The sequence below is a fragment of the Pyxicephalus adspersus genome, chromosome 1 (assembly GCF_032062135.1).
Source record: "Pyxicephalus adspersus chromosome 1, UCB_Pads_2.0, whole genome shotgun sequence".
Classification (NCBI taxonomy): domain Eukaryota; kingdom Metazoa; phylum Chordata; class Amphibia; order Anura; family Pyxicephalidae; genus Pyxicephalus; species Pyxicephalus adspersus.
In genome coordinates this window covers 905,188-930,946 of record NC_092858.1, presented here as the reverse complement: position 1 = coordinate 930,946, position 25,759 = coordinate 905,188, and the positions used below count along the sequence as shown (strand labels likewise).

The 25,759-nt window shown below is 40.1% G+C and overlaps 2 protein-coding genes across 2 annotated transcripts; both read left to right on the top strand.

Annotated features, from left to right (window-relative positions):
• Positions 1-5,665: 5,665 nt before the first annotated feature.
• On the top strand, positions 5,666-9,967 carry LOC140321786 (galectin-1-like). Its single transcript, XM_072398572.1, has 4 exons — positions 5,666-5,677; positions 5,997-6,076; positions 6,991-7,162; positions 9,396-9,967. Exons 1-4 carry the CDS (start codon positions 5,666-5,668, stop codon positions 9,537-9,539), a joined length of 408 nt encoding a protein of 135 aa, XP_072254673.1. The 3' UTR covers positions 9,540-9,967.
• A 770-nt stretch (positions 9,968-10,737) lies between these two features.
• LOC140321784 (galectin-1-like) lies at positions 10,738-20,652 on the top strand. Its single transcript, XM_072398571.1, has 5 exons — positions 10,738-10,802; positions 11,919-12,054; positions 17,791-17,870; positions 18,886-19,057; positions 19,840-20,652. Exons 1-5 carry the CDS (start codon positions 10,738-10,740, stop codon positions 19,981-19,983), a joined length of 597 nt encoding a protein of 198 aa, XP_072254672.1. The 3' UTR covers positions 19,984-20,652.
• The last annotated feature ends 5,107 nt before the right edge of the window (positions 20,653-25,759 follow it).

The window sequence follows — 25,759 nt, the reverse complement described above, 5'->3', positions numbered from 1 at the left end:
ACAACGGGGCCAATTTTGTGGCCGCACTCTGTAGGTTTAGCAGTTACCAGTGGCTGCAGAAGGAGACGCTGTGCAAGGTACTGGCCCCCTTTGAGCAGGCCACCAACGTCAGTCGGGAGTGGTCAGAATGGAACAACATCATACCCATCATCTTTCTGCTTGATAATGCCCTGTGTGGCCTGATGGAAAGTGGCGATGGGAGAGGAGGGGAAGAAAGGGGGGAGGGGGATGAGGGTGACATTACACTCCATACTGCACAGCCAGCATCAGGAGGAGCAAGAAGTGACACTGGCCAGCATCAAGTGGAGGAGGAGGAAGATGATTATGGTGATGATGAAGAGGGAGACCATGTTGGGGCTGCTGGGCAGGACCCGTCCAACTCACATTTGTGCTGCCATGCCCCAGGCATTGTGCGGGCGATGGAACAACAGGAACTGCTGCAGCTTGAGGAGGAGGTGGGTGATGTGGAGGAAGATGTTTTGGCGCCTACTGAGGGATAGGAGGAGAATGAGCCCAGGGAATCCCTCTTTCATGTGTGTCCACATGTTGCGATGCCTACGGTGGGACCCCTGCATTTGCAGCATCAAAAAATGTGATAACTGGCTGGCCATTTATCTGGATCACTGCTACAAAGAAAAAATTTCAGTTTCTACCCAACCCGGCGCAAGAGAAAGAAAACACACCTGAGCAGACCTCTGTGTACGGCTGTGTTAGGAGTTCCATCCACCACATTTCACACAGGGAGCTCAGGCGGACATCCAAAAGTCTAGGCCAAGGCAGGGGGATTTTCTGGTTGCCTGGCAAAACATGGTGCGGCCACCTCAAACAAGTGAAGTGCAGGGGCATAACAATCGAGAACGCATAAAGCACATAGTGCACGATTACGTTGGCTCTTTTCTGGCTGTTGGTGGTGCTGTTGACGACTGCAGTTATGAGGAGGATACCTGTCCTTACAGTAGTGACGCCAATAATTTTTGGGTCAACAGGCTTAAAATCTGCCCGCAGTTGGCACAGTATGCCATCAAGCTTCTTTTATGCCCCGCATCCAGTGTTCTGTCCGAAAGAACCTTCAGTGCCGCTGGCAGAGTGGTCGCGGACAACCGCTTGCGACTATTGCCGGAAAATGTCAATTGCCTCACCTTTTTGAAAATAAATGAAAGGTGGGTTACTAACAACTATCATACCCTCACTGCAGATGTCACTGATTGACTAACACAAGGACTCACTGGCCAACCAAGATGCTTCTGTGAACCCGCACTGCTCCTGTGCTGAGTCTGTGGCTGCCTATCACCAACACCCGGTCAGCTGTGCCTGCCTCGGTTGAATTTTTCTGCTAGTTATCGCAACGTACAGGGGTGGCATTCATCGCCAATGTCATGGTTGCCATTGTGCCTGCTAGCAATATACTTTTTTTTTATGTTTCTGCTGGTTTCGGGAGGCCAACAAACTGCAGATGAAAACCCCTAGTACTGCCACACTGGTCCTATTGCCTTTGCCTAATTTTTCAGTATTGTGTAGATTGAGGGTTGGCATTCATGTCATCCACTTCATGATGCAAACTAGCAATATCATCTTCCTTCCTACCGCTTCTGGCACCACAGACTATAGCAACAGTGCTGGCACACAAAACATCTTGGTCTGGCTCTTCTACACTTAATCACAAATTTCAGATATTTGTATTACACACTTCTGGGTGGCATTGACGATGCACTACACCCAGCTCTAGATGTCAGTTACCAACGCAGTCCCCGCTCCTTCTCAGGGCCCACCGCCTCTTCCTCCTGCTGTTGCTGCCGACTGTAAGTACTCCATTCATTAAAATTGTATTACAGACCTCTAGGTGGCATTCACAATGCACTACACCCAGCTGTAGATGCCACTTACCAATGCAGTCCACGCTCTGTCTCAGGGCCCTCCGCCTCCTCCTGCTGCTGCTGCTACCACCTGTCAGTACTCCATTCACTAAAATTGTATTAGAACACTTCTGGGTGGCATTGACGATGCACTACACCCAGCTCTCTATGACTCTTACCAATGCGGTCTCCCTGGCGATAGCTGACCAGAGGCCACACACTGCTACTGCTCTCATTGACCTATGCTATTCTCAACGTGCTACTTCTCCACAACTTTATGGGTGGCATTCCTAACACGTCATCCAGGTCATGATGCAAGCTAGCAATGCGGTCTCTTGCTGTTTTGACGGCAGAGACTGCTGCTAGTAGGTTGAGTTCACACGTAACACCACCCTTTCTCTTTTGGAACTCCCCTTGTTGCCACTGTTCTACTACACATACCTAGCAAATTTGGTGGTTCTAACATGTATATGGGCTTTGCTATTAATGTTTAAAGCTGGCCTATTGACTTTAATAGAGTTCGCAAAATCAGTTTGCCAAAATTTCGTTGAACCATTGGAAGTTGGAGGACATTTGCTAGACTGTCAGTTGCCTTCTTGCTCATCCCTAGTCAGGCGTCCTGGAGATGTATAAGAAGGGACAAAGCCACAAAGCCACAAATCAGTCTATTATACCTCTTATTGCCTCTCTCTTACTCTTTTTCTCCTCCTCTCTCCAATCTTCATAGAACCCAGACAGGGTGCAGGATCTAGAGAACAGACTCCTTGCGTACTGTATCATTTTGCTTTGTCTATGTGATCATTATTTAGCTTATTTGAATAATGGTTATTAGTTGAGTACTTGTTAATTCTTTTCTCTTTTTCTCTTAATAAATATCTTGTTTTTTAAGATCTGTGTGATTATTGACCTAATAGAAACTTAGTAAAGATACTGCTTTCCAGAAAAAGAATAAGGGAAACAGGAAAATGTTCCTTCATTATTGGCACCCCAGATGGGACCAGGAAATTTTTCTTTCATTATTGGGACCCCAGAAAGTTTTCTTTTTATCCATAAAGTGATTTTGCCTTTTGAGGGTCCCTGCCTTTGTAAGGACCCGTATGGTATCGTAAAACTCACTGAAATAGCCCTTGATATCTACCTGGTTGTTAAATGGACTTCCTTGTTTAACATGGTGACAAATTCTAATTTTTTATCTCTGATTAATATGTTGTTTCTGTGTACACTTAAGATGACTGTGTACGTTTTATATACCTCTCCTTCTTTATAAATAAAGAATGCCATAAAAAGAAATGATTACCACCTCCCAACTGTGAAAACACTTTCCAACAGGAAGCTTCTTTCAGTTTTTACATTTTTTTGGCTGCCACAATGATCACACATCTGTTTTTCAATTTTTTCATTGAATCCCGTAAAGTGTAATCCTTAAACAAAAACCTTGGTGCTTAAACAATCATATATGAAGAAAAGATGCACTGGGGGTGATTTATGGTTCCTCCTCTAAAGATGAAAGGCTTTGTGTTCCTTTAGCCCCCCCAAAGCCAGACGGACCACATTATGCCCACCTAGCCTTAACCAGGCGAGTGCCATTCTCTGTGGGCATGGCCAAAGTGCTTTCAAATGCCCACAGTGATGGCCCTCTGCTATCATCTGACCTCTGGAAGATTGTCCAGTCACTAGGTTCAGTGTCACAATGGCAACAAATGACCCTGTAAGAAATCTAGCTGTGCCTACGCCAGTGGCTATCGCTACATGCTAATGTATACGTGTGCCATGAAAATGTCTGACTCTTTGTGCATCTGTTATTGTTTCAATTGACAGTGCCTCACTCTCTATTTTATAGTACATGAAATAACTAGTAGCCAAAAGAGACACCTACTGTCCTAATGTTACAGACCTACACTACCTTCTCTATTATTATTATTATTATTATTAATAAACAGGATTTATATAGCGCCAACATATTACGCAGCGCTGTACATTAAATAGGGATATATCACCAATACACAACATGCCATCATCTTCACCAAGTCAATATTTGGAATCAGTCTTAAGCCATCTTGACTCAAGGGCACAGAATTATGTAACTTGGTCCCAGCACCAAGGCATGCTGGGATTTTTGTTTTCAGATGGGTAGGGAGCATTTATTACAGAACAGAAACAGCCTTAGTGCTAGCATTTTCCACTCTGTCTGGCTTCATTTGTGTGCATTTTGTCCTATTTATTCCACAACTGCACATCAGTACTTGGATATCCCAGAATATTGAATCACAGACAGATGGGTCCTAGAAAAATGATATTTTGACACTCAGTGGTCCCAGAATTATAACACAATGACACTTAGAAGTCCCAGAAAAGTGTTACAGTAATTGCTGAGGATGTCTTCTGGGGAAACTGTAAGACATTATCCCAAAAGAAAATAATTAAAATCCTTGAATGTCAAACTGGTTAAAAGAAGCACGTGAGCTGAGAAAAAATTGGTAAAACTTAAAAGGGTTAAAATCTTCTGCTGTAAAGATAAAATGGAATCTAACCTGATCTCCCATCAGACCACGTACAGCCAGTATCCACTGGAGAAAGCCTCCTCCAAAAATCTTTTAGCATAAAAACCAATAAAATTGGTACAATCTGGTTTAAATTAAAAATCACCACCATCGCCACCGAAACAGTATAAATAAACAGTAATAAACAGTACATAATAAACAGTATATTTACAAAAGTTGCCCTACAGTTCATTATTTCAGTCACTGGGTAAAAATGCTTCCTTTTAGGCAAAATCCAATAACTGTGGATCTATTGTCATTTTCACTAACCAGACAATGTACACATTATTCAAAAGTTATTTAAGGACAAACTATGCTGCTTTCAGTTCAATATTCCTTAAACAAACAGAGATAACAGTTGAGTGTTCCAAGATCCAACAAGGAACTTTAACAGCCTCACATTAAGTGAGGCAACCCAAAATGAGTTTACCATATTTGCTTATTCAGGGTAGCATCCATATCAAAGTCAGTAGTCCCTATGCTGCAGATCTCCTACGGTTCTAAATCCCCGAATGGTTTCCCCTTCCTAGCAGGGCCTTTTACCCTGATCTGGTTACTCACCTTGAGTCAGCAGATTTGAAAGCCATTTTCATGGTTCCGTCCACTGACTGAATGGAGCCCTGAAGATGACCTGTTACAGCTATTAGGGGACTTCTCTGCAAACTGCACCACCACCTGCTTAGTCCCCCCATGGGATAATCCTTACTTAGACTACCGCTGTAGATGCAACAGTCTTTTAGTGCAGAACTTTGATCATCTTCTGCTGACTGTCGTCAAAATTCCTAGCAGAGTCCAATGAAATAACTTGCCCTTGCTCTGCTTTTTTGTGCCCGGCATAAATGTCAACTTGGTTTGCCTGAAGCACAATAGGAAATCCTCTAAGGCAGTAATCTGATCTGCACCTGGGATTTCTTTCTGTTCCCCGAGGGACAAATCCTAGGGCCAACAGCAGCAATCAGGGTAACTTAGAAATAGCCAGCTCCCAAAAAATGGCAGACCTTCAAGAACCCCCAGAGGCCTCCAAACTTTGAAACAGGACAGCAAGCTATGGTATGTGTTATAGTCTTTTTATCAGCATGAATCAAAAGGTAACTTTTACCTATTTAATGACTATATATTTAGCAATACCACTAAAGCTCCCAAACGTCACTGCTGTCCTTGTAGAAAAATGTTCTGGAACATTCTCTCCAGTCCAGTGATTGTTGGGTGGGGCAGCCTGTCCTATATAAGAGGAAGGCAGCTCCTCACAATTGTCTCAGCAAGAGAGTCAGAATGGACGTGCCAGTGAGTATGAGCAGCAATGGAAGCTGCGGGGGCTGGCCAATGGGTATTATGGGTTGTAGTAAGTGGTGGGTATAAGGCTTCTGTGCTGCTTAGTAGACATATTGGTTCTTTTCTAAGATGTGATATTTTTGTAAATTTGTGGGATAATCCACTTAGCAGATCATTACATTTAAAATTGAACTCTCCTTGTACAATATTTACCCTTACACATTGTCCCTTAACTATCACACTGTCTATGGTACGCGGGGGGTAATCCTTATCCCTCCTCTTCCTTATACATGGCAAAGGGTATTCTATTTCTTGAATTTCTCTCATACAGGGGGTGATTGTAAACAACCTCAATTTGAAACCTGGCCAATCCATCGAGGTGAAGGGCTTCATTCCGGAGAACTGTAAACAGTAAGTTTTGGTGTGATCCTAATTCTGTACAATAATTCTTTTTCTGTTCTTGCTTTAATACAGTAATTTGAATAATGTGATCTGTGTGCATAGTACACTAACTAATATACAAATGTGTGCTCTGAAAATATAGTACAGCCCAGTGACCCCCAGCTCTAATCTTGAGTAAGCGGTCTCTTTCAAACAGCCCCTTATATCAGATTTTTCTGCCCAGAGCCCGTTTATCTTGGAAACCGCCCTTACAGCTTATGTTTATTATTTTAGCCATAATAAAACTTGAACATGACTATCTATCTGATAAATGACATGAAGTGTGTGGCAGTACTAGACTCTGATTTTACCTGAAACTAAACCAGGCACAATTTAACTTTCAGCAGCAAAGCTCCTCATAACAGTGACAGTAACTGGTGAGAGTGAAAGCTTGTCCTGAAAATGTAACAGTGTAGAGTTAAGAAAAAATATTGCCTAAAGTAAAAAAAAAAATATATATATATATTTATATATTTATATTGCCACTGTTGTAAAGCACTAATATAGCTGTGAAGCCTGCTTTCCTGGTGGAATTTAAGGAACGATTACTTCACGGTGCTGTCGGCTAAAGGGACCAATAATTATTTTAAAGCTCACTTGTGACTTGTTAAGAATATGTAAGTGCTTGAAAGTTCTGGCTACAGGTTCGCATTGAGTTCTTTTTTATGGTAACAAATTTCCAAATACACTGTATTTGTTTATGACTGTTTTTTAAGAATTCCAATATGGTTTTATTCCCCCACAAATAATTCCTGAAATGTTTCAGATATATTTTGTTAAATACAGTGGCAGAAATACCTCTGAAATCCACAGGAAATACCACTAATGAATAATTCCAGTATTCTGTATCACAAGGTTGAATCATTGTTGTTTTGTCTTTCCAGTTTTTCCATAAACTTGGGAAAAGATTCTGAAAACTTGCTGCTACACTTTAATCCTCGATTTAACCACCATGCAGACATTCGCAAAATAATCTGCAACTCAGCGGAGAACAATGTTTGGGGAAAAGAGCAAAGGGAAAATGTCTTCCCCTTCAAGGAGGGATCAGTTACCACAGTATGTCCCATGCAACGATTGTCATGTGTCATCTTTTTATTTTGGACAAATCTAAATCTCTCGAAGCTGCAGTAGGTAGACCTTATTTTTAGTGAGGGTGTACAATTTTTGTTATGGTGGTCAAACCTTTGACTACATGAAAGATTGATTCCATGAGTGATGAAAACCTCCTACAGAAGCAGACAGACTCTCCTAATGCTGCTAAAAGTGAGTTCTTTGTGAACTTCTGCCATTTGCCATTTCTACAAATGGAAATTGAGACAAAAAACATCTAAGCATTCAGCAAGGTGAAGTTTGGTTGTTGTTAAGGTAAATGACAGGAAACATTCCTATTGGCTGATGTTTCCCATGGGTGGTTTATGATAACTTGCCACGATCTACCTGTTAGCCACCAGCCAATGTTGTGTATATGGATTCCCATCCAATGTGTATCTTCCCAACCACATTAGGCGATAGACAGGATTTGTCTCGCACAGAATGAATCTAACCCAGATAAGTTAGCTCACCTGTGCTGTGTATACCACTGCCAGGGTTAAATGATTTATCCTGAGAAAAGGTTGTCAGCTGCTTGGAACATACAGTGTAGAAATAAATTACAATCGTTAGAGAACAGACAGTCAGCAAAATATCTTTCTATATGCTGTTCTGATTAAATTCAAGTTTCACCTTATTTCTATATACCAATGGGGGTGGATCATATATTTTTCAAGTAGTGTCTCTTCTTTCACCTAATTACATTACTGATATGATATCATAACCTTTTCAATCTTTTCTGGACTAATTACTAATATGGTGATATGATATTAAATTCTGATTTCTGTTAAAAATTAGCTTTATATTTATATAGGTTCTTGTTTGCCATGATTTTTTTCCTTCTGATTAAGCACAAATGTTTGCTAATGAGTCATGTTGCTTTAACTCACCTTCATTATTAATAACTCACCAACTCCGTTACTAATGCAGCTAAGTTTCAATTTTAGGAAGCTTTATATGTTCTATCATTTGATTTGATCTTATTTCTTATATTGTAAGAATATTTTTGTTATATAATGTTACCCTTAATCTTCCTACCACCTACAGCCTGAATTATTGTCATATGGGGTCACTGAGAAAACTGATGACTTCTTAAGTGACCGGTTTTATTGGCCAGCATTGAAAACAGAAGTGGGAAAATATGGTGCCTCCTGGCTCACGTGCTTGCTAACTGCTCCAGTGTCATATTATCGCAGCCCTTTGGTGATTTGTACTCGAGGTTCCCTTTGAACGTATTGCCATAGATATAATGAAGCCACTAGTAAAATCTGCCAGGAGGCACCAATACTTTCCAGTTGTATACTGGACTATGGCACCTACTACTCAGAAGCGATTCTTCTGAGAAAGATGGATGGCCTGGTGGAATGGTTTATTAAAAGTCTGAAGATGATGCTCAAAACAGTTGTAAAGACGATGGAGAAGATTGGGACTTTTATTCTTGTTAGTTACTTTCTTTTCTGGAAGTCCCACATGCCTCAACTGGGTTTTCACCATCTGAGATGGTGTATGGGCATAGGATTCAAGGACTTCTTGACTTGGTGAAGGAAACATGGGAAAGTGAGGTCAGTCCCCACAAAAGTGTGGTAGAGCATGTTTCCCAGCTGCAGGTACAATTTACCAAGGTGATGCCTTGGTCAAGGTACACCTACTGAGTGCCCAAGAACGCTTTTTCAAGAGGGAAGTATTATAGCAACCAGCATTTAAAGAACTTTATTTTTTTTAATTTAAAGCAATTTTAATAATTGAGAGAAGGAAGTCCTCCTGTTACAGACAAATGTAGAATTGGGCCCTTAATGGGGCCAAACACAGATTAGGGTCCTTGAAAGAGAAAGACATGGTTTGGAAGTTCTCAACATAGGGAAAAAAGTGAGAATTGGGAATGACTGAAGAGTTGCTTGGTCATGGAGGTCTGCAGATGACAAACACTATTTAGTGGGCTATGAGGTGTAGCATTGTCACTGTGATATTTGAGGGGACCGCTGCAGCACCGTGTAGGTGCCAGGGGAGTAGTGCCGGCAATATATGGAATGGACAGATACCATGCCCATTACTATGAAATGCACATATAACCTTGTGGAAAGATTTCCTTGAAGTAAATGATCTGGTGAAAGGGACTCTTTAATTCTGTGGTCACAAACCACTTGCTTTCAACAGTTCATCAACCAACAACCAGGCTGACATTGATTAACATTTTTTCCAGGTTTCTTTCAAGTATGAGAAAGAGAAATTCATTATAGTGTTGCCTTCTGGAAGTTCATTCTCATTCCCGGTCCGCTTTTCAATGGAGACAATCTCATATTTGTTCTTGATAAACCTGCAGCTTGAGTGTCTGAAGATAGAATGAAGAAACTTGCAATAGAAGAACCACCAGCGTTGGGTGTCCATATTAGGCTACTAGCTTTTCATATGATTGACATTATGGAGGAAAAATGATCCTTTGATTCTTACTTGCAGACCCCTGTGAGCCCCCATCTGCTTACTAGCTGCTCATGTAACCATACAGTGTGTCTTGCTTGCCCTCAGTTCAAGTATTAGATATGAATTTATATTTCACGCCCTAGCCAGTAAGCACTATTGTGACCGAGCCAGACAAATATTTTTTGGTTGCTATAGTTTATAGCAAATCAATGTCTGCTGTATAGCGCCATCCTACTGGAGGACTGTGGCATAACTCCTAAAAGGTACAGTAATCAGCAGAGGGCAGTAGTGATGTTTCTGGTATGCTTTGACAGATTTTCATTAATCCCAAATATCTGATTGTTTATTGATTGAATTTAGATAAAGCTTTTGAAAAATGGTTGTTGCAATGACTTTGTACAGATCATAAGACAATAAAAGTAAAAGAATACAACATTTGTATATTGTGTATTTCCATTCCCCTCTGAGAAAAGCAATACAAGTATTTATGTAAAGAACCATTAAAGATTAGCCAAGCTTCACTGGAGAGGAAACAAAAAGTAACACAGCATCTATTCTAAGGAACTTGGTCCCTAAAGCTTTATTTATTAGTTGAATTATTGGTGAACGAACCAGAGGGTAATGAGTGCCCAGAGCTCAGTTCTAAACAATGGTATAGAATTTATATTGCAAAGATTAAAATAACAGCTTTGAGTTGATTATATTAGTAGTGAAGCATCTATACCTCTTGTTTAATCTACCCACCTCCTGTTTAGTGGCAAGTACCACACCCCCTGACACACAAACCATCCCCTGCCACTTCCTGTTCCCAGTAAGATTGAATCTGCCCTAGATCCATCCAAAATACATATTTGATGAAGGCATTCATAGATTGGCATCTGTTCTTTGAACACCACATTTCCCTAGAGAACTATGTTTTTTCTCCTTGGAACAGGGTGGACAATTTATTTCTTCTTTTATGGCAAGGCATTCTCTTAGCCTCTACTAATACAGATCTGGGGGCCTCTGGGGGCACCCCCAAAAAAGCATGTTCTGAAAATGGTATCATCCACACAGATAATATTGTAAGGCAGGGGTCCCCAACCCCCCAGAGCTGCACCTGCCAGAGCCATGGACCACGTCTCATGTATGCATCGCAGGCTCAGGGCGCTGGGCGGGTTGTGTATCTGGAGGCTCAGATCTGCGATGGGTGAGATGCCAGGTTCTGGCATCATAACGTCACTCTGGGGGAAGTTTCTTCCATTTGAGTAACACGCGGCTCCCCATGCGTGGTCTGTAGTCTGGAATTAATGGTCCACGAGCTCCAAATGTCCATGACATGAAGGAATACAGTTACAGCCAATCACAGTTAGTATGATGTTTTGGACATTTAAAGGTTAAAATGAGCTTCCAAGACTTCATACACTTTGATATCCATGTTCCAGGTAGAATATTTGTATCAGTCAATAAAGACCGGAGTTCCTACATCCAATACAGATTCTTCTTTTTATGCATTACTTTTTTTTCTACTTCTTCTATTCTTTTTTTTTGTTCTGTTTTCATTCACTACCTATATCCACTACTATACAATAGATACATTTTATGGCATCTAAAGCTCTCTTAGCCATCCATTCTTCACAAGAGTCTCAGAAAATCGAGGCAGCATGGAAGGTGAAGTGAGTATAAGCACCATGGGGTATTATGAGCCCCAGTAAGTAGTGGGTATTGGGCTTCTGTTTTGAGATGGGCCATTTTTTGCACATTTTGTGGGTAATCCACTGTCAGATAATTATTTTTAAAACTGAACTCCAGAAAATGTACAATATTTAATATTCTATTGTGCCCCCTCTATTTTTTTGTATCCCCCTCTTATACTATCGCCCTCTCTGTGGTATGTTGGGGGTAATGCTCTTCCCTCCCCTTCCTTATAAATGGTGTATATTATTTCTTGCGTTTCTCTCCTCGGGGAGTGATTGTGATCAACATCGATTTGAAACATGGCCAGTCCATGGAGATGAAGGGGCTCATTGTAGAGGATTGTACAGAGTAAGTTTAGATGTGATCCTAATGTGAATTTAGTATAATAACTTGTATCTGTCTTGTGGCAAATTATGTTAACTGGATAAAACTTCTGATAACTAAAAACCATCAGCTTAATGCCCTAAAACTTGGGACAACATTAGGCTGATATATACTTTATGTACCTATCTGGCAGAAGTAGCTACCACTAATGAAAAACTCCAGTATTCTATATTACAGGTTGGCTGAGTACAATAATTGCTGTTTTTTAATTCTAGCTTTGCCATAAACCTGGGGAAAGATCCTGAAAACTTGTTGTTAATCACCGGTTTGACCTCTCTGGAGTCACCAACAAATTAATCTTCAGCTGGCGGGAGAATAATATTTGTGGAGAAGAGCAGAAGGAAGACGTATTCCCCTTGCAGAAGGGATCAGATACCACGGTATGTCAATGCATTGTACATTTGTTATGCGTGGTATATTTGTTATGCATTGTACATCTTGCCCAAAGTGGTATATTTGTGGTAGATGGTGATGGGTGAAGGTATATGATCTTTGTTTTGGTGGTCACACCTTCAGCTAATTGCATGAAATAAACCACCCAAAGATATTATCATTAGATTTGTCTTGTCAGAGCCCAGCAAAGGAAAGCTGTAGTAGATATCCCTTACCTCTCCATGTACAGAGGTTTGGTGTCCTATTAGGTTTTTTATTTTTTACTTTTCCAAGTTTCCTTTAAGTTTGAGAAGAAGTTTGTCATACTGTTGGCTTCTGGAAGTTGGTTCTCATTTCCAGTCGGGCTTTCCATGGAGGTGATCTCCTTTTTGTCCTTGAGAAGCCTCCAGCTCAAGTGCCTGAAGATAGAATAAGGAAACCTTCTATGGAGGCACCACCTGTCTCATGTATTGACTTCTCACTGCTGATTGGTTATAAAATAGTAATAGTGCTAGAAAAATGTGGTCCTGTAGATGCTCTGCCAACCCCCATCTTTGCTGTACACTTAGCCATACAATTTGATTTGCTTTCCCTCAGTTATTAGTACTGACTTGGGAATGGTTGCTGTAATCTATACCAAATCATTGTCAGCTGTATAGCGCCCACCTGCTGGAAAACTGTGGCATAGCTCCTAAAAGACACATGTAATTGGCTGCTTCTTCTGTTTGCACTGTTGGATTTTCAGTACCCCCCAAAAAAGTTGCATATTGTATTTGGAAATTGTCAAACACAATAGCTGTTTCAAAAACCATGAGTAGATCATAAAACAATAAAAAGATGAAGACAGTATTTGTGTATTTTACTTTCTTACTTGGTAAAGACAGCACAACAAATATTAATTGTAAAGAAACTTTTTTTACTACGCTGTATAGGTGAGGAAAATCTGGTGGGTCCATTAGTATCTTTCCAGTGATTTAGGATTTTATAAGCACTTGAAATTTTGCTTATTCTATAAGTGTAGGGATAAGTAAGAAGGATGGTAACCCTGGTATCTTACCTCTATAGTACATAGGGGTCTAATTTCCTCCTCCAGGGGGGCGCTATACAGCAGGTGTTTATTTGCTATAGACTAGAGCAACCTATCGTAAATCAGTTTAATGTGCTAAATATCAAAATACTTGATTGGATCAGACACAATAGTACCTACTGGATGTTCTGTACTGTATGTGTGGCAGCCAGATGTTTGGGATCTACAAATTGAAATAAAGATTCTTTAATCTATCTCTCAATTATTCATATTTCAGGGCTAATTGTCATTAAAAAGCCAGAACCAGAATATGAACACCCAGAAACGGTTGCTCCACTATGGCAGGGTTCTTTATTCTATGGTTGAGCGCTTCAGCTGGAGATTTCCCAAAGACAAATATGAGATTTCCTCCATGGGAACGCAGACTGTAAATAAATTCTTCTTTTTTAAACGTAAAGCAAACCTGTAAGAAAAGGTGAAATATTGTCTGGCCATGGGGTAATAGACTAAAGAAGTCACTGACCATAGATTTCATCACCACATCACTAAAAAAAGATCTTTCTATAAGGTTATGGGAGCATTTAATGTCTACAGCCATGTTCTTAACTTGTAAAAGCCTCCCTTGTGACGTAAGCCAAATTGCAATAAAATAATAAGCAAATTGTATTGCTGCTGGGAGCCTCCATGCTGGATGCGATAACAGCACCCCACAAGCTCAGGGCTCATGGATGGGGAAGAGAAATTTCATATGACTGGAAGCAGAGTGCAAATAGTATTTCCTCATTTTCTTCTCTGTATGAACAAACCAGCATTTGGTGCTGGGACAAGCTTTCTATCATTATGACATGGGAGGATGGGGCAGGCTGGCCCAGGGGCCCCTATTGGCTGTAAATGAAAAAAATAGGACGCCTATTGTCCTCTGTCTAAAGGAATGACCTTGGCCCCCACCCCTTGAACTCTGTACCACCACTGATGATCTAGCTACAGATTTATGGACTATAGTGATCATTTTTGACAAGGTCCCTACCATTTAGGATCAGTCACATCCTAGGCACCATTTTGCATCAGTTCTCCCCTTTACATTAAACCGCCATCCACCTTTCAAATTAGAGTCAACCCTTTACATCAGAACCACTTACTTAAACAACAGATTCTACCTTCAATTTCCACTGACCCATGACTCTAATACAACCCAAGACGGAAAGCCAATGATTGTTTGTAACGGTGGGGGGACAACAGATGGCGAGGAGGCCCTCTGCAGTGGGGGCACCCATACGTCCCCCCAGTATCCTTCCTTCAGCACAGCCATTGACATTCTTTTCAGTGATATGTGATATTGGGGAGAACATTAATGCCTGATATCCCCTTTAATGTAAAGTGGTCTCTCTTTTTAGGGTCTTTGTTTAAAAGTATACCAGACAAGGGTGATAAATTTCCCCTTATCAGATATTTCTGTATCTCACAACCAACATCTTTCCAGACCCTCTAGTTTATGACACATGTGGTAAAAGTTGGAGTTTTGTGTCTCCAGGTGTCATAAAACTCAGATAATTCTAGTAGAGTGGCCTCTGATTGAACTCTGAGCTGTATTCTAAAACACATTTATTAACATTCTTTATATTTCTTGGATCGTTATGGTGAGCATTTTGAGACCAAGAACTATTCTCCTAGGCCTCAGGCAAGCCTGGAAACCATATTTAGCAGGTTCTGGTGAACCATAAGTCCCAGACAGGGCTAGTTTGGTCTCTGTGAACTTCGTAGTTTGTTGTGTTAGTCCCACCTCTGTGATTGGCATAGAACAAGCCATGTATGCCCAGCAGAGGGAGCTCTCACTGATACCGTCTTGTTGCTAATGACAACAGCACTGACACATTGAGCACTGCAGGGAGCCCGGTGACTCTGACTAATAACTTGGACTTTACACAGCAACCTGGACCAGGAAAACCAACTCTACCTAAGTATTATTTCACAGTTTCCCTTTTATTTTATGCTGTTGCTATAGTTCTGTTATTGCTCTGTTATTATTATTTGATTAGTCTTTATTTTTCTGTAATTGTTTATGCTTTGTGTTTTTGTATGTTTTTACTTAATATACACTATAAAAAGTATAAGCTGAATTTCTGAATGCTCTAATTAGAAATAATGTAACTTGCTAACCTGAAGACACTACTATAAACATTGTGATTGCTGAGACATCCCTGTGTGGAGTGGCAGCGGAAGCAGAATCATAACTGTGGTTGTCGAGGGTAACGGTGCGTCCAAGCACGTGGTGGCAGTCTACCTGTCATGGTGTGTGTGATAAGGGGTAACAAGACGGAAAGCCAATGATTATGGTAAGGGGTAAAAGATAACCTTGCTCCGTGATGGCCCTTCCCAGCCTGCGGTGCATGGATGGTTGCGGAATGTGCTGGAAAGTCTATGCGCAGGGTGCGGGCTGGGAGGGCGTTCATCACAAGATAGTCCTTCCCACCAATCACGCAGTATTAATCAATATACAATAAAAACATTCTATCTATGCATGAATTGTCAGGGGCAGATCATAGCAAGTTATCATAAACTGCCCCTGACAAACACCACCCAATGGGAATGCTGCTTGCCATGTACCCTATAAACCAAAAACTGAAATTCACCTTGCCAAATGCTTTGAAGTTTTTTCACTGAATTTCTATTTGCAGAAATGGCAAATGATGAATGTTCACATCAAATCCCATTACTACACAATGATAGGAAAGTCTATCTGTTTTTATGGGATGTTTTCATCATTCATGCCATCGGTGACCACCATAACATAGCTTGTACAGCCTCGCCTGGAGCCATCACTGTCTACCCACTGCATCTCTCAGAGATTTAAATATAGAAAGCGCTAAACCACTTTACCAGGATGATCATGACAAATGTAGAATGGGGCACAGGCATACCGGTCTATGGAAAAACTAGAAAGACAAACCGCAATGATTCTACTCACCCCTGTGATTTAGAATACTGGAGTTCCTCATTGGTGATATTCCCCATGGGATTCAGAGGTACCTCTGCCTCTGTAATAAGAACAAATTACATATAAAGATTTTCTATTGGATTGCTTCAATAGAGATAAAAAGACAAATACGGTCCTGAAATATTTCCCCAGGTCCTTCAGGTGTGGTCTCAGCTCTCTGCTATATTTCTATGCCTTCAGCACCAACATTTTAGCGGGTAGCTGGGCGGATGAGTCATCGTTAGGAGGAGCAGTAGAAGGGACTTGGAATTACACCTGCTTTATTGGGGTTTGAAGACTCTTTTAAATGTGCAAAAAATGGGAGAAAGTCATAGAAGTAAAGAAGAGTGTTGGGGCAGCTCTAGAGAAATCTTGAAGTCATGCAAGTCATGGAAGGATGCAAAGGGAGATGTGTACAAGAAAGGTATGTACAAGGAGTTTGGTGGTCTCAGGGGACAGGTGGGGCGGATTTGGCACTGGTAAAAATAACACGACCCTGGGGATTGCAAAGACAACTTATTTGCTCTAGTTTGTATTCAGCTGATACTACATTTGGAATGGTTTACTATTCCATGTTGCTGGAAAAATGATTGATCACCAATGACATTTGTGAAACTTTACCTGAAAAGTTCATTTTGTTTTCTATCTACTACAAGCTGAAGGAGAGCAATGCTCCTATTGACCTTCCCAGTATATATACCAGGGCCCCGTGTTCTGATGGCTTCCATTGTTATGTGTTGTAGTCTTTTTTATCCCCCAAAAGAAAATGTTTTTTCTGTTTAATGGCTCTAGTTGTGATCTGTAGGCATCTGAGAGATGATGGGAGCTGCCATTGCTGGCCTGGTTGTTGTTCTGATCCTCTGAATCACTGACTCACAATGGGGATGCAGATCAGATATTCAGATAATTGTAGAATAACTTGTACCATCGTTATCTGTGTGCTTGCTTCAGTTGTGGGTGACTTCAAAAGATTACCTTTACATCCAGACAATTCTTCTGAAATCAGCAATGGGGGTCTTCCATAATCTTTTAGTTTGTAAGGGGTATTTTTTTTATCTTGATAGATAAAAAAATGTCAGCTGCTTGGAACATACACTTAAAGTATGATAGAGAAGAAATATAAGGATATAAGAAGAGACACCGAAATATCATTGTATAAGCTCTTCTGATTTATTGTAATATTCATTCCATCTTTTATACACGTTACAGACAAATGAAACATCAACAGAGATTCCATTTCATCTGATCAGACATTGCTTTGTATCTACTTTCACCCATTTCTTTGTATGGTGACCTTATTCCTATTACCTTGTGATTTCTACTAATACCAATCTATATGTTTACATTAATTCTTGTGTTAGATATGTACTTGTGCCAGCTGTGTACTTTCCCTTCTGAATAGACATTTATATTTACTCATGGTCACGTAAGGTATAAGGCTTCTGTGCTGCTTAGTAGATATAATGGTTCTGTTCTGAGATGGGAAATCTTTGCACATTGTTGGTTAAACCACTATATTAGATCATTGTACTTAAAGGTGAACTAAATGAAATTATTTGTAAAATGTTTACCTTTTCTGTTTCCCCTTCTTCTTTTCATTTAATCATCTTCCTGCACCTAACTCTTTATTATACTCTAGGTGTTCATTGCCTCCTTCTCTGTGGTATGTTGGGGGTTTTTATTATCTTTCCTCTTCCTTATACATTGTACAGGGTATGACAATGATTTTCTTCTCTCATACAGAATGTGATCATCCAAAACCTCAACATCAAACCTGGCCAAATCATAGAGGTGTTGGGCGTCATTCCGGAGAACTGTAACTAGTAGGTTGAGATATGATTCTAGCCTTTATTTTGCACTGTATTTATATATAACTAATACAATGACGGATACATGTAAGCTCTGTGCGTGGTAAAATACTCTATATACTGAAGTGTGCTTTGTATATTTAGTACAGTTTACTGATTCTGCCCCCAAAACCTCTAAATTAAGTAAGTGATTTTAAGTAAGTATTCTCTCCCAAATACCACCTTACATTTAATATCTTTGTCCAGATCCCATTTGGTGTAAACATTTATTTTTGTTCTAATGATCTAACAGCTTTCAGCTTTGGCTACCTGCTATCTCAGGAGAGGGAATCAGCTTTAGCAAAGTAGTAAACAATTACTGCCAGGGTGTATTAGCTTTTGGATATATTGTGACATGAAGCACCTTTTTCAGGTGTGACAGTACTTGGCTCTGATATTTTCTCGCCTTTTACCTGTCCTGGGCAAGGCTAGACAATGATGATGGACTCTTGTGACCTTCCTAATGTTTCTTGTTATCCTCGGCGTGTAGCTGTGACCAAACATTCACTGCCCAATGACTGGCAGCTATTTAAACATTCACTGCCCAATGACTGGGCTATACAACAAGCCCTCACCGAATACAGATAGTATTGTGGAGCAATCTTCAGAAATGAAGCACATGCAATTTATTTTTCAGCCATCAGTTCAAACATTCAAATTTTGAGACCATTTATGATGAAACTGGGGTTTGCTGCTTCTCTTGTGAAATTTGAGTATTGATCATTTCACAGAACTTGCATCTACAGAGGTCAGTCATTGTTTTAAATTTCATTTATGACTTGGTGATAATATATAAATACTGGAATGTGCAGGTATAGGTTAACGTTAGGTACTTTGTATGGAGACCTGGACTTGTCTCCGACCATTATAGTTTTACTTTATTTTCTGGAAAGTACCTCTGAACCCTATGGGGAATGCCACAGATGAAAAACTCCAGTATTCTAAATCACAAGGTTCGGCTGAGTAGAATCATTGCGGTTTGTCTTTTCAGTTTTTCTATAAACCTTGGACAAAATTCTGAAAACTTGCTGCTGCACTTTCAACCTCGATTTAATTTCCGTGATACCACCGACAAGATAGTATGCAACTCAAAGCAGAACAATGTTTGGGGAGAGCAGCAGATTGAAGATTTCTTCCCTTTCCAGGAGGGGTCAGAAACCTTGGTATGTACCATACAACATGTGTGATGATTTTCCCAGCAGTAGTGTTATTTTTATTTTGGACAACAATTAAATTCTCTGGAAGATCTAGTTGGTACCCAGTGATGTCTTCAGGTGGGGGTAGAGGAGCTTTGCAATGTTGGCCAGTCCTTCTTCTGATTTAATGAAACGAGAAAACTACCATGGATGCAGATAAGCCTTTCTCATGCTGCATTGAATAGGAGGTTTGCATTCAATGACAACTTTCTCCATATGTCATTCTGCATATAGTAATTGAGAAAAAAGCTTTTGGCAAGTTGAATTTCGAATATTATTAAAGGTAAACATGTCATGGCATTCATGTTGGCTAAATGCTGTGTTTGTGAAACTGGTGAAAAGTTGACAGAGCAGAAGGCTCTGAACAGAAAGAAAAGGCAAGAACTGGGATGCATTGTATGGTTATACTAGAAACTGTATTTACCTGACTGTAAATGGTGTTGCATAAAGTGGGAATATTATGTCTTGCCCCCAAGCCTTTGTAGGCAAACGTCAGAGCCTTCATGAAGAGTTACTGCTCCCCTGCATCCCGAAAAGGTTTGCTGTATACCCAGCAGTTGTGAGTCTTTTAGCTTTCCATACAAAACGTCTCTCACATGGCAATCACATGTCTATATATTTTAAAGGCACACATTATCTTGTGGAAAACATTTTCTTGAAGTAAATGGCCTGGTGACAGGGTCACTTTTAAACACAAATCAGTCATCACCTTTTGGCCAGGCTGACACTGTTTTCTTGCTTTCCTACAGATTCGTTTCAAGATTAGGAAAGATGAGATCATCATACTGTTGTCTTCTGGAAGTTGGTTCTCATTTCCAGTCCGTTTCCCCATGGATGTGATCCCATATTTGTCCCTGGAAAACCTCCAGTTCAGAAAATTGAATATAGAATAAAAACCTGCTATAGAGGAGCCCCCTGTGTTGGTGCCCATATACAGGTACAGGGTTCTTCTGATTGGCTCTGAACTGGCAATAATAATAAAAGCTGGTGTCCTTGTTCTTGTTTTGCAAACCCCTGCCAACCCAATCTGTGTCCTAGCTGCTCAGATAGCCACAGAGTGGGCCTGATTTAATATAGCCCCCAAAAACGGAGAAGATAGACTATCATGGGTAAACAGGTAATTCAGAAAATCTGCAATGGATTTGGTCCAGGTATAAAAACATTTGTTCGCTGAATCACCCAAGTTCACACAGGATTGTCTATCTTTTCCGGTCTTGGAGAGCTTTAATAAACCAGTTTGTGATGCTTGGTACTGGTTCAAAGATTAGAAATGGTTGACATCAACATTTCACAGAACAGCCAGTAACAACAACGTGTGTGATCCAACCCATTGTTTTATTATTCATCAAATTAAACCTTTTTTGGATTGGTTGCTGTAGTCTGTAGCAAACCACTGCCTGTTGCAGCATCCTTTTACTGGAGGATTGTGATAGAACTCCTAAGCGGCACATTAATTAGCAGAGGACACAAAATGTCTGATGTTTCATAGAAATTGTAACTAGAGGAAACAGTCAAAGAAAATGTAACTGTATGCAGGACATAGGACAATAAAAGGATAATGATATATATGTGTATTACCATTCTTCTTTCAATGTTACAGGAGAGCAAACCTCCATGCTAGGAAATATTTGCCAAGTTCTATTAACAACAGTACAAAGTTACAAATGAGACAGAGATGGGAAGGAAGGTGTTGGGTGGCTAAACCAATTTAGACAATTTTTGCAAGGCAGAACTTCTAAAAATGTCTGCAGTCCTTTACCTAATTGTGGCAATAGATACCTTAAACTTCAGCAGTTGGTGTATCCTGTAAGGGTAAATTATTTTTTTCAATGAAATTCATGTAAACACAGAGTAAGATGTTAGCAACCAGACACACATTCAGTATCTCCACTAATTTAGAATATTAAGATGCTTCATCAACAGATCTGGGAGAAACACTGTGCCCAACAAATTCTGCTGTATCCTTGTCATCTTCCATCTACTTCTCAGGGTTGCTTCATCTTCTGATTCTTCTTCTCCTTCCACATTACCACTCCCCAATCATGACAATGCTGATCCGTTCCTCGATACTGTAGGTTTATACGTGGGCACTATGATTCAATCATCCATCTAGTAAAGGTACAATGCCGGAGAGTTGCTTTTCTGCCATGCAAAAAAAAAAAAAATGGACTATGTGGTCACAGAAATATTAGGATAGGTGCTAAGTGCCATTAATATCTGTCAATGGTGTCAACTCCTTTTTATATATAGTACAAAAACATGGAAGTCGAAGAGGCAAAGGAGAAGAGAGTGGGGTTTTTTGGCAAATCACTAAATATATAAATATTATAATGTATGACATATAAAAAAAACACACAGAAGGGTATTGTATTTTAACAACCTTGACTGTGAGCCCTCATTGCTTCATGGGGTTTTATATCTAGATGAATTTCAGCACTAGATACAAATATCCATCTTATGGACAAACAGCTGTCAGTAAAACCACCCATACGGGACTGCATTACCATTAAAGGCACATACTCTCTTTGCCTTCCATGTTTTTGTACAATGTGCTCACAGACAACAAGATCAGTGTTGTGGCTGTGCTTCTTCTGGACAAATTCTATTAAGCCCTCTGGAAGTGGGTGAATGTAGTGGTAAATTGTCAAGCCTTTCCCTGGCTTGAAAGAGGTCTTGAATATGGCCAGAAAACTTTGTGCCAACTTCAGCAGATCCTATACTAATATATAAAAAATATATGGAGCAGACAGAATGCTCTCACTCCACAAAGGATCTTTGACCTACCCACCACTGGAATTCAGCATTTCGCATGCTGGGAGATCTGTACGATAAAAAAAAAGTGACTGAAGCAGTGGAGACAGGGAGCTTGGGTTACCCCTGGGCAGTGGCAGCTCTTTAGGGATGCCACGTTTTGAAGCCTATGGGAAAGCAACAACATTTGTTAGCTGGGAAAACAGTATTATTGATACCATGGAAGTGATAGTGGGACGTAGGAGTTTTATAAGCAGCATCTAATGCACTGGATTGTAGAGGGAGGTAACCTACAAGAAAAGGATAAAGAGAATGGGGAACAGGAGGAGGTTTCAGGAAAAGGAATTGTTAGAGATGACAATAGAAAGTTACAGAGTCCATCACCAATCCAGCACACAGTTAACAGGTGATATAGACCTGTACATCAACACAGCAATATAGATTAAAAGTAACCACTGGTTTTGGATCAATTTTCTTGGAAACTGTGACACACAAACAAACCTGTCCAGGGTAAAAAAAGATAAAGTAAAACTCATATGACAATCTAGTTGCATAGGGTTAAAAGTTTTGGTCACAATCCAGAAAGATATATTGGCACAAAAACCACACTTTGCATTACCAAATGAACATCAGCCACATGATGAAGCATGGCGGTGGCAGGATCATGCTTCGGGGTTGCTTTTCTTGAGCTGGAACTGGGGCATTATTCAAGGTGGAGGGAATCATGAACAATTCCAAAAACCAGTCACCTGGCCCCAATCCTTCAGGCGTCTGCTATAACGCTAAGGATAAATTTTACCTTTCAGCAAGACGATGACCCCAAGAATTCATCTAAATGATCAAAAGAATCGCTTCACCAAAAAAAATAAAAAATAAAATAATGTTTTGGAATTGCTCAGCCAGCCCAGCTCTAAATCAGGCAAAATCTGCAGAGTGACATGACAAGGGCTGTGCACAAGAAATGTCAGACAGATTTGAAACACTTTTGTAAGAAAAAGTTGGCAGATATTGCCTAGTCAAGGTTTTCAATGGCGGGAATCAATCAAAAGTAGCTACAAAAGTATTAGTTCAAGTGTGTGCACACTTATGCAAGCAGTTTATCGTACAATTTGTGTCCCCCAACAGATTTGTTTTATAATTGAATTGTACAGGTTATAGTTCACATTAAAGATGGGAAAAGTTTTGAATTGATTTGTGGTCTCATTTTTTTTTACATACCAAAAACCTGGCAATAGGGATGTGTACACTTGACATTCACTGTACCTTGTCTGACCCACTGGATAGTTTAAGGATTTAAACCACCAGAAGAATTGGGATTTGCCTCTATGCTTTGGAGTTTAACATTGGTATAAATGGTTATTTTCCTTCATTAGACTCCCAGAATCCATGTCCCAAAGATGTATGAGAACATCTGACTTCCTGTCCAGTTACCCGGATGAACCAGGACTGTCAGGCTTGTAAAGTCCCAAATCAGTGGAAAAAAATCCTAATTCTTCTGGGGTTTTTAAATAAATCCCTGTTCTGCTGTCAGAGGAATGGAAATAAACAACAAAAATTGCATCAGAAGCTTTTTATTGTTTTATGATTTGCACATTTTTTTACATCATTTCTTATGGATAAATATGTATAAAAGATTAGACACATCTTTTTGTTTACTGAAAATACAAGAAATCTAACAAAACAGATAAGAAATGCATCATTAGTGCTCTGCTGATTACTGTACATCTTTTAGAAGTTATGCCACAGTCATCCAGCAGGAGGGCGCTATACAGCAGACAATGATTTGCTTTTAAATACAGCAACCAATCCTATATCTGTTTAGTGCACTGCATTTTAAAGTTGTTGGAACAGACACAATAGTAATAACGTGCTGTTCTAGGAAATGTGGGTGAAGTGAAAGTCTAATAAATTGAGCAAGCTAAGCACACTGTATGGCTATATGAGCAGCATGAATACAGATATTTGGAAGGAGGTCTAAAAATTAGAATGCTTAACTTTTCTTCATCAACTATTCATAGTAGTTCATAGTTTTAGAGACAATTGCCAATGAAAGCAAAACCAGAATATGGGCCCCCGAGACAGGCAGCTCCACTATTGCAAGTTTCTTCATTCTATCTCCAGGCACTCCGGCTGGAGGTTTTCCAAGGACAAATACAAGATCTTTTCTGTGTAATAGCGGACTGAAAATGTGAACCAACTTCTAGAAGGCAGCAGTATGATGAACTCATCTTCATCAAATATGAAAGAAACCTGTAAGAAAAAGATGAAATGGCCAGTGGTTGATTGGCTGTAAGAGGTCACCAATCAGCCGACCATTCACTTCAAGAAACATGTTTTTGATAAGGTTATCTGTGCATTTACTGTAAATAGGAATGGTATTTACCTGTGAAAGTCTCCCCTTGTATAGTAACCTTAAAGCCCCACCACCTGGTGGCACCCAGCAGCATATTGTTACAATACCAGCAGCCCCACAATGGACATTTGGTGTTACCACACGCTCCTCACCCTATGTTGTTATGCTCTGCAAGCATTTGATTTACTGTATTTTTACTTTGTGGGGAATTTGTGCTATGACCTGTGGATGACCAGTTGGGAGCAGAACATTAAATCCAAGTACAGGATAATGGGAATGCTATCAGTCTAATACATTCTGTTTGTGTGTTCTCTGCAGACCCCTCGACCAAGCAATGCATCTGTCAGATTCTTAAGTCTCACCTTGAGAACTTTCAATCCATTGATTTCTCTTCCAAATCTCCAGTCGGTGCCTGGCCCCACAAGGGCCCTATTCCAAATTCGTGGCAAGTGGATTTCTATCATCTGGAGAAAATTTGATTCTGAGACAGGTTTACCAATCTACATGCTGCCTTTTCACTTTTTGAAATATTCCTTTTCTAGACGAGAATTTAGATAACAGAATTCTCAGGCAGTGTAATCTCACCCCAACACATGTATCTCTAAGTTTCTGGGACTCCCACTAAGTATACTTCCTATATATATATATATATATACACAGGCATCCACGTTCATTCAGTTAAAATATTTGTACACCAACACCATAGTTCTCTAAATATGAACATCATTTTCCCAATAGATTTGCAGCATAGTCTCCCCACGGTGTACAACTGCCTTTCTCTTGATCAACTACGTCTATAGGGTTTTATCTGGAATGTTTATTTCCTTACTTGTTGAACTCTATGGACTTGTCTTTTCAACCTATGTACCTATAACTCCATTCCAACCCGTCCTTACATGAGCCTGTATTATATACTCATTGTAAGCTGCCCCACATACAGTAATACTTTCATTACTGATAACACCTCCAATGTCCCCAGTCCCACACTCTCCAACATGGAACACCCATGTGTCCCCATAGTCACTTCATTGAACCATGGAGTTCAGTTTTTTTGTACCAACAACTGATGGTTCCATCGTTGCATCATTGCTATGTTGCATAAGTACTTTAATTCCCAAGCAGAGCACCCAGTGTTCCCCACATTAAACTGTTCCATGTTAGAGGAGTCCTTTTTTTTCCTCTTCTGTCACTTTGTCCATTGATTTTATAAACATTTAAAATATATACACATTTAAAATATATCCACAAGCCCTATAATATGACATTGAGGCTGTGGGTGCTATAAGCACACAGAATGAGCTAGTGTACCTGGGTTCATTTTTTGAGCCAAACCCTGGCTACCATTCAGCGTGGTAGAAAAGAAACACAATGGATGGCAATCTTAGTTTATACACCATTGCCTGGTGGCTACCTGGGGCACATCATGGCAAGTTATCATAAAGCACCCTTGACAAACCCCAGGTAATCGAAATGCTATATGCCATTGCCCTAACTACCAGCAACTGAACTTAACCTTGTCAAATGCAGAAATGGCAGTGGCAGAAGTTCGAACTAAGACCTCATCT

Coding starts and splice junctions, on each gene's coding strand:
- LOC140321786 (XM_072398572.1), top strand. Junction 6,077..6,990: donor ATTCCGGAGAACTGTAAACA/GTAAGTTTTGGT, acceptor TTGTCTTTCCAG/TTTTTCCATAAACTTGGGAA. Junction 7,163..9,395: donor AGGAGGGATCAGTTACCACA/GTATGTCCCATG, acceptor CATTTTTTCCAG/GTTTCTTTCAAGTATGAGAA.
- LOC140321784 (XM_072398571.1), top strand. CDS start 10,738: ATGTATGCATCGCAGGCTCAGGGCGCTGGGCGGGTTGTGTATCTGGAG. Junction 10,803..11,918: donor GAGGCTCAGATCTGCGATGG/GTGAGATGCCAG, acceptor GGAAAGATCCTG/AAAACTTGTTGTTAATCACC. Junction 17,871..18,885: donor ATTCCGGAGAACTGTAACTA/GTAGGTTGAGAT, acceptor TTGTCTTTTCAG/TTTTTCTATAAACCTTGGAC.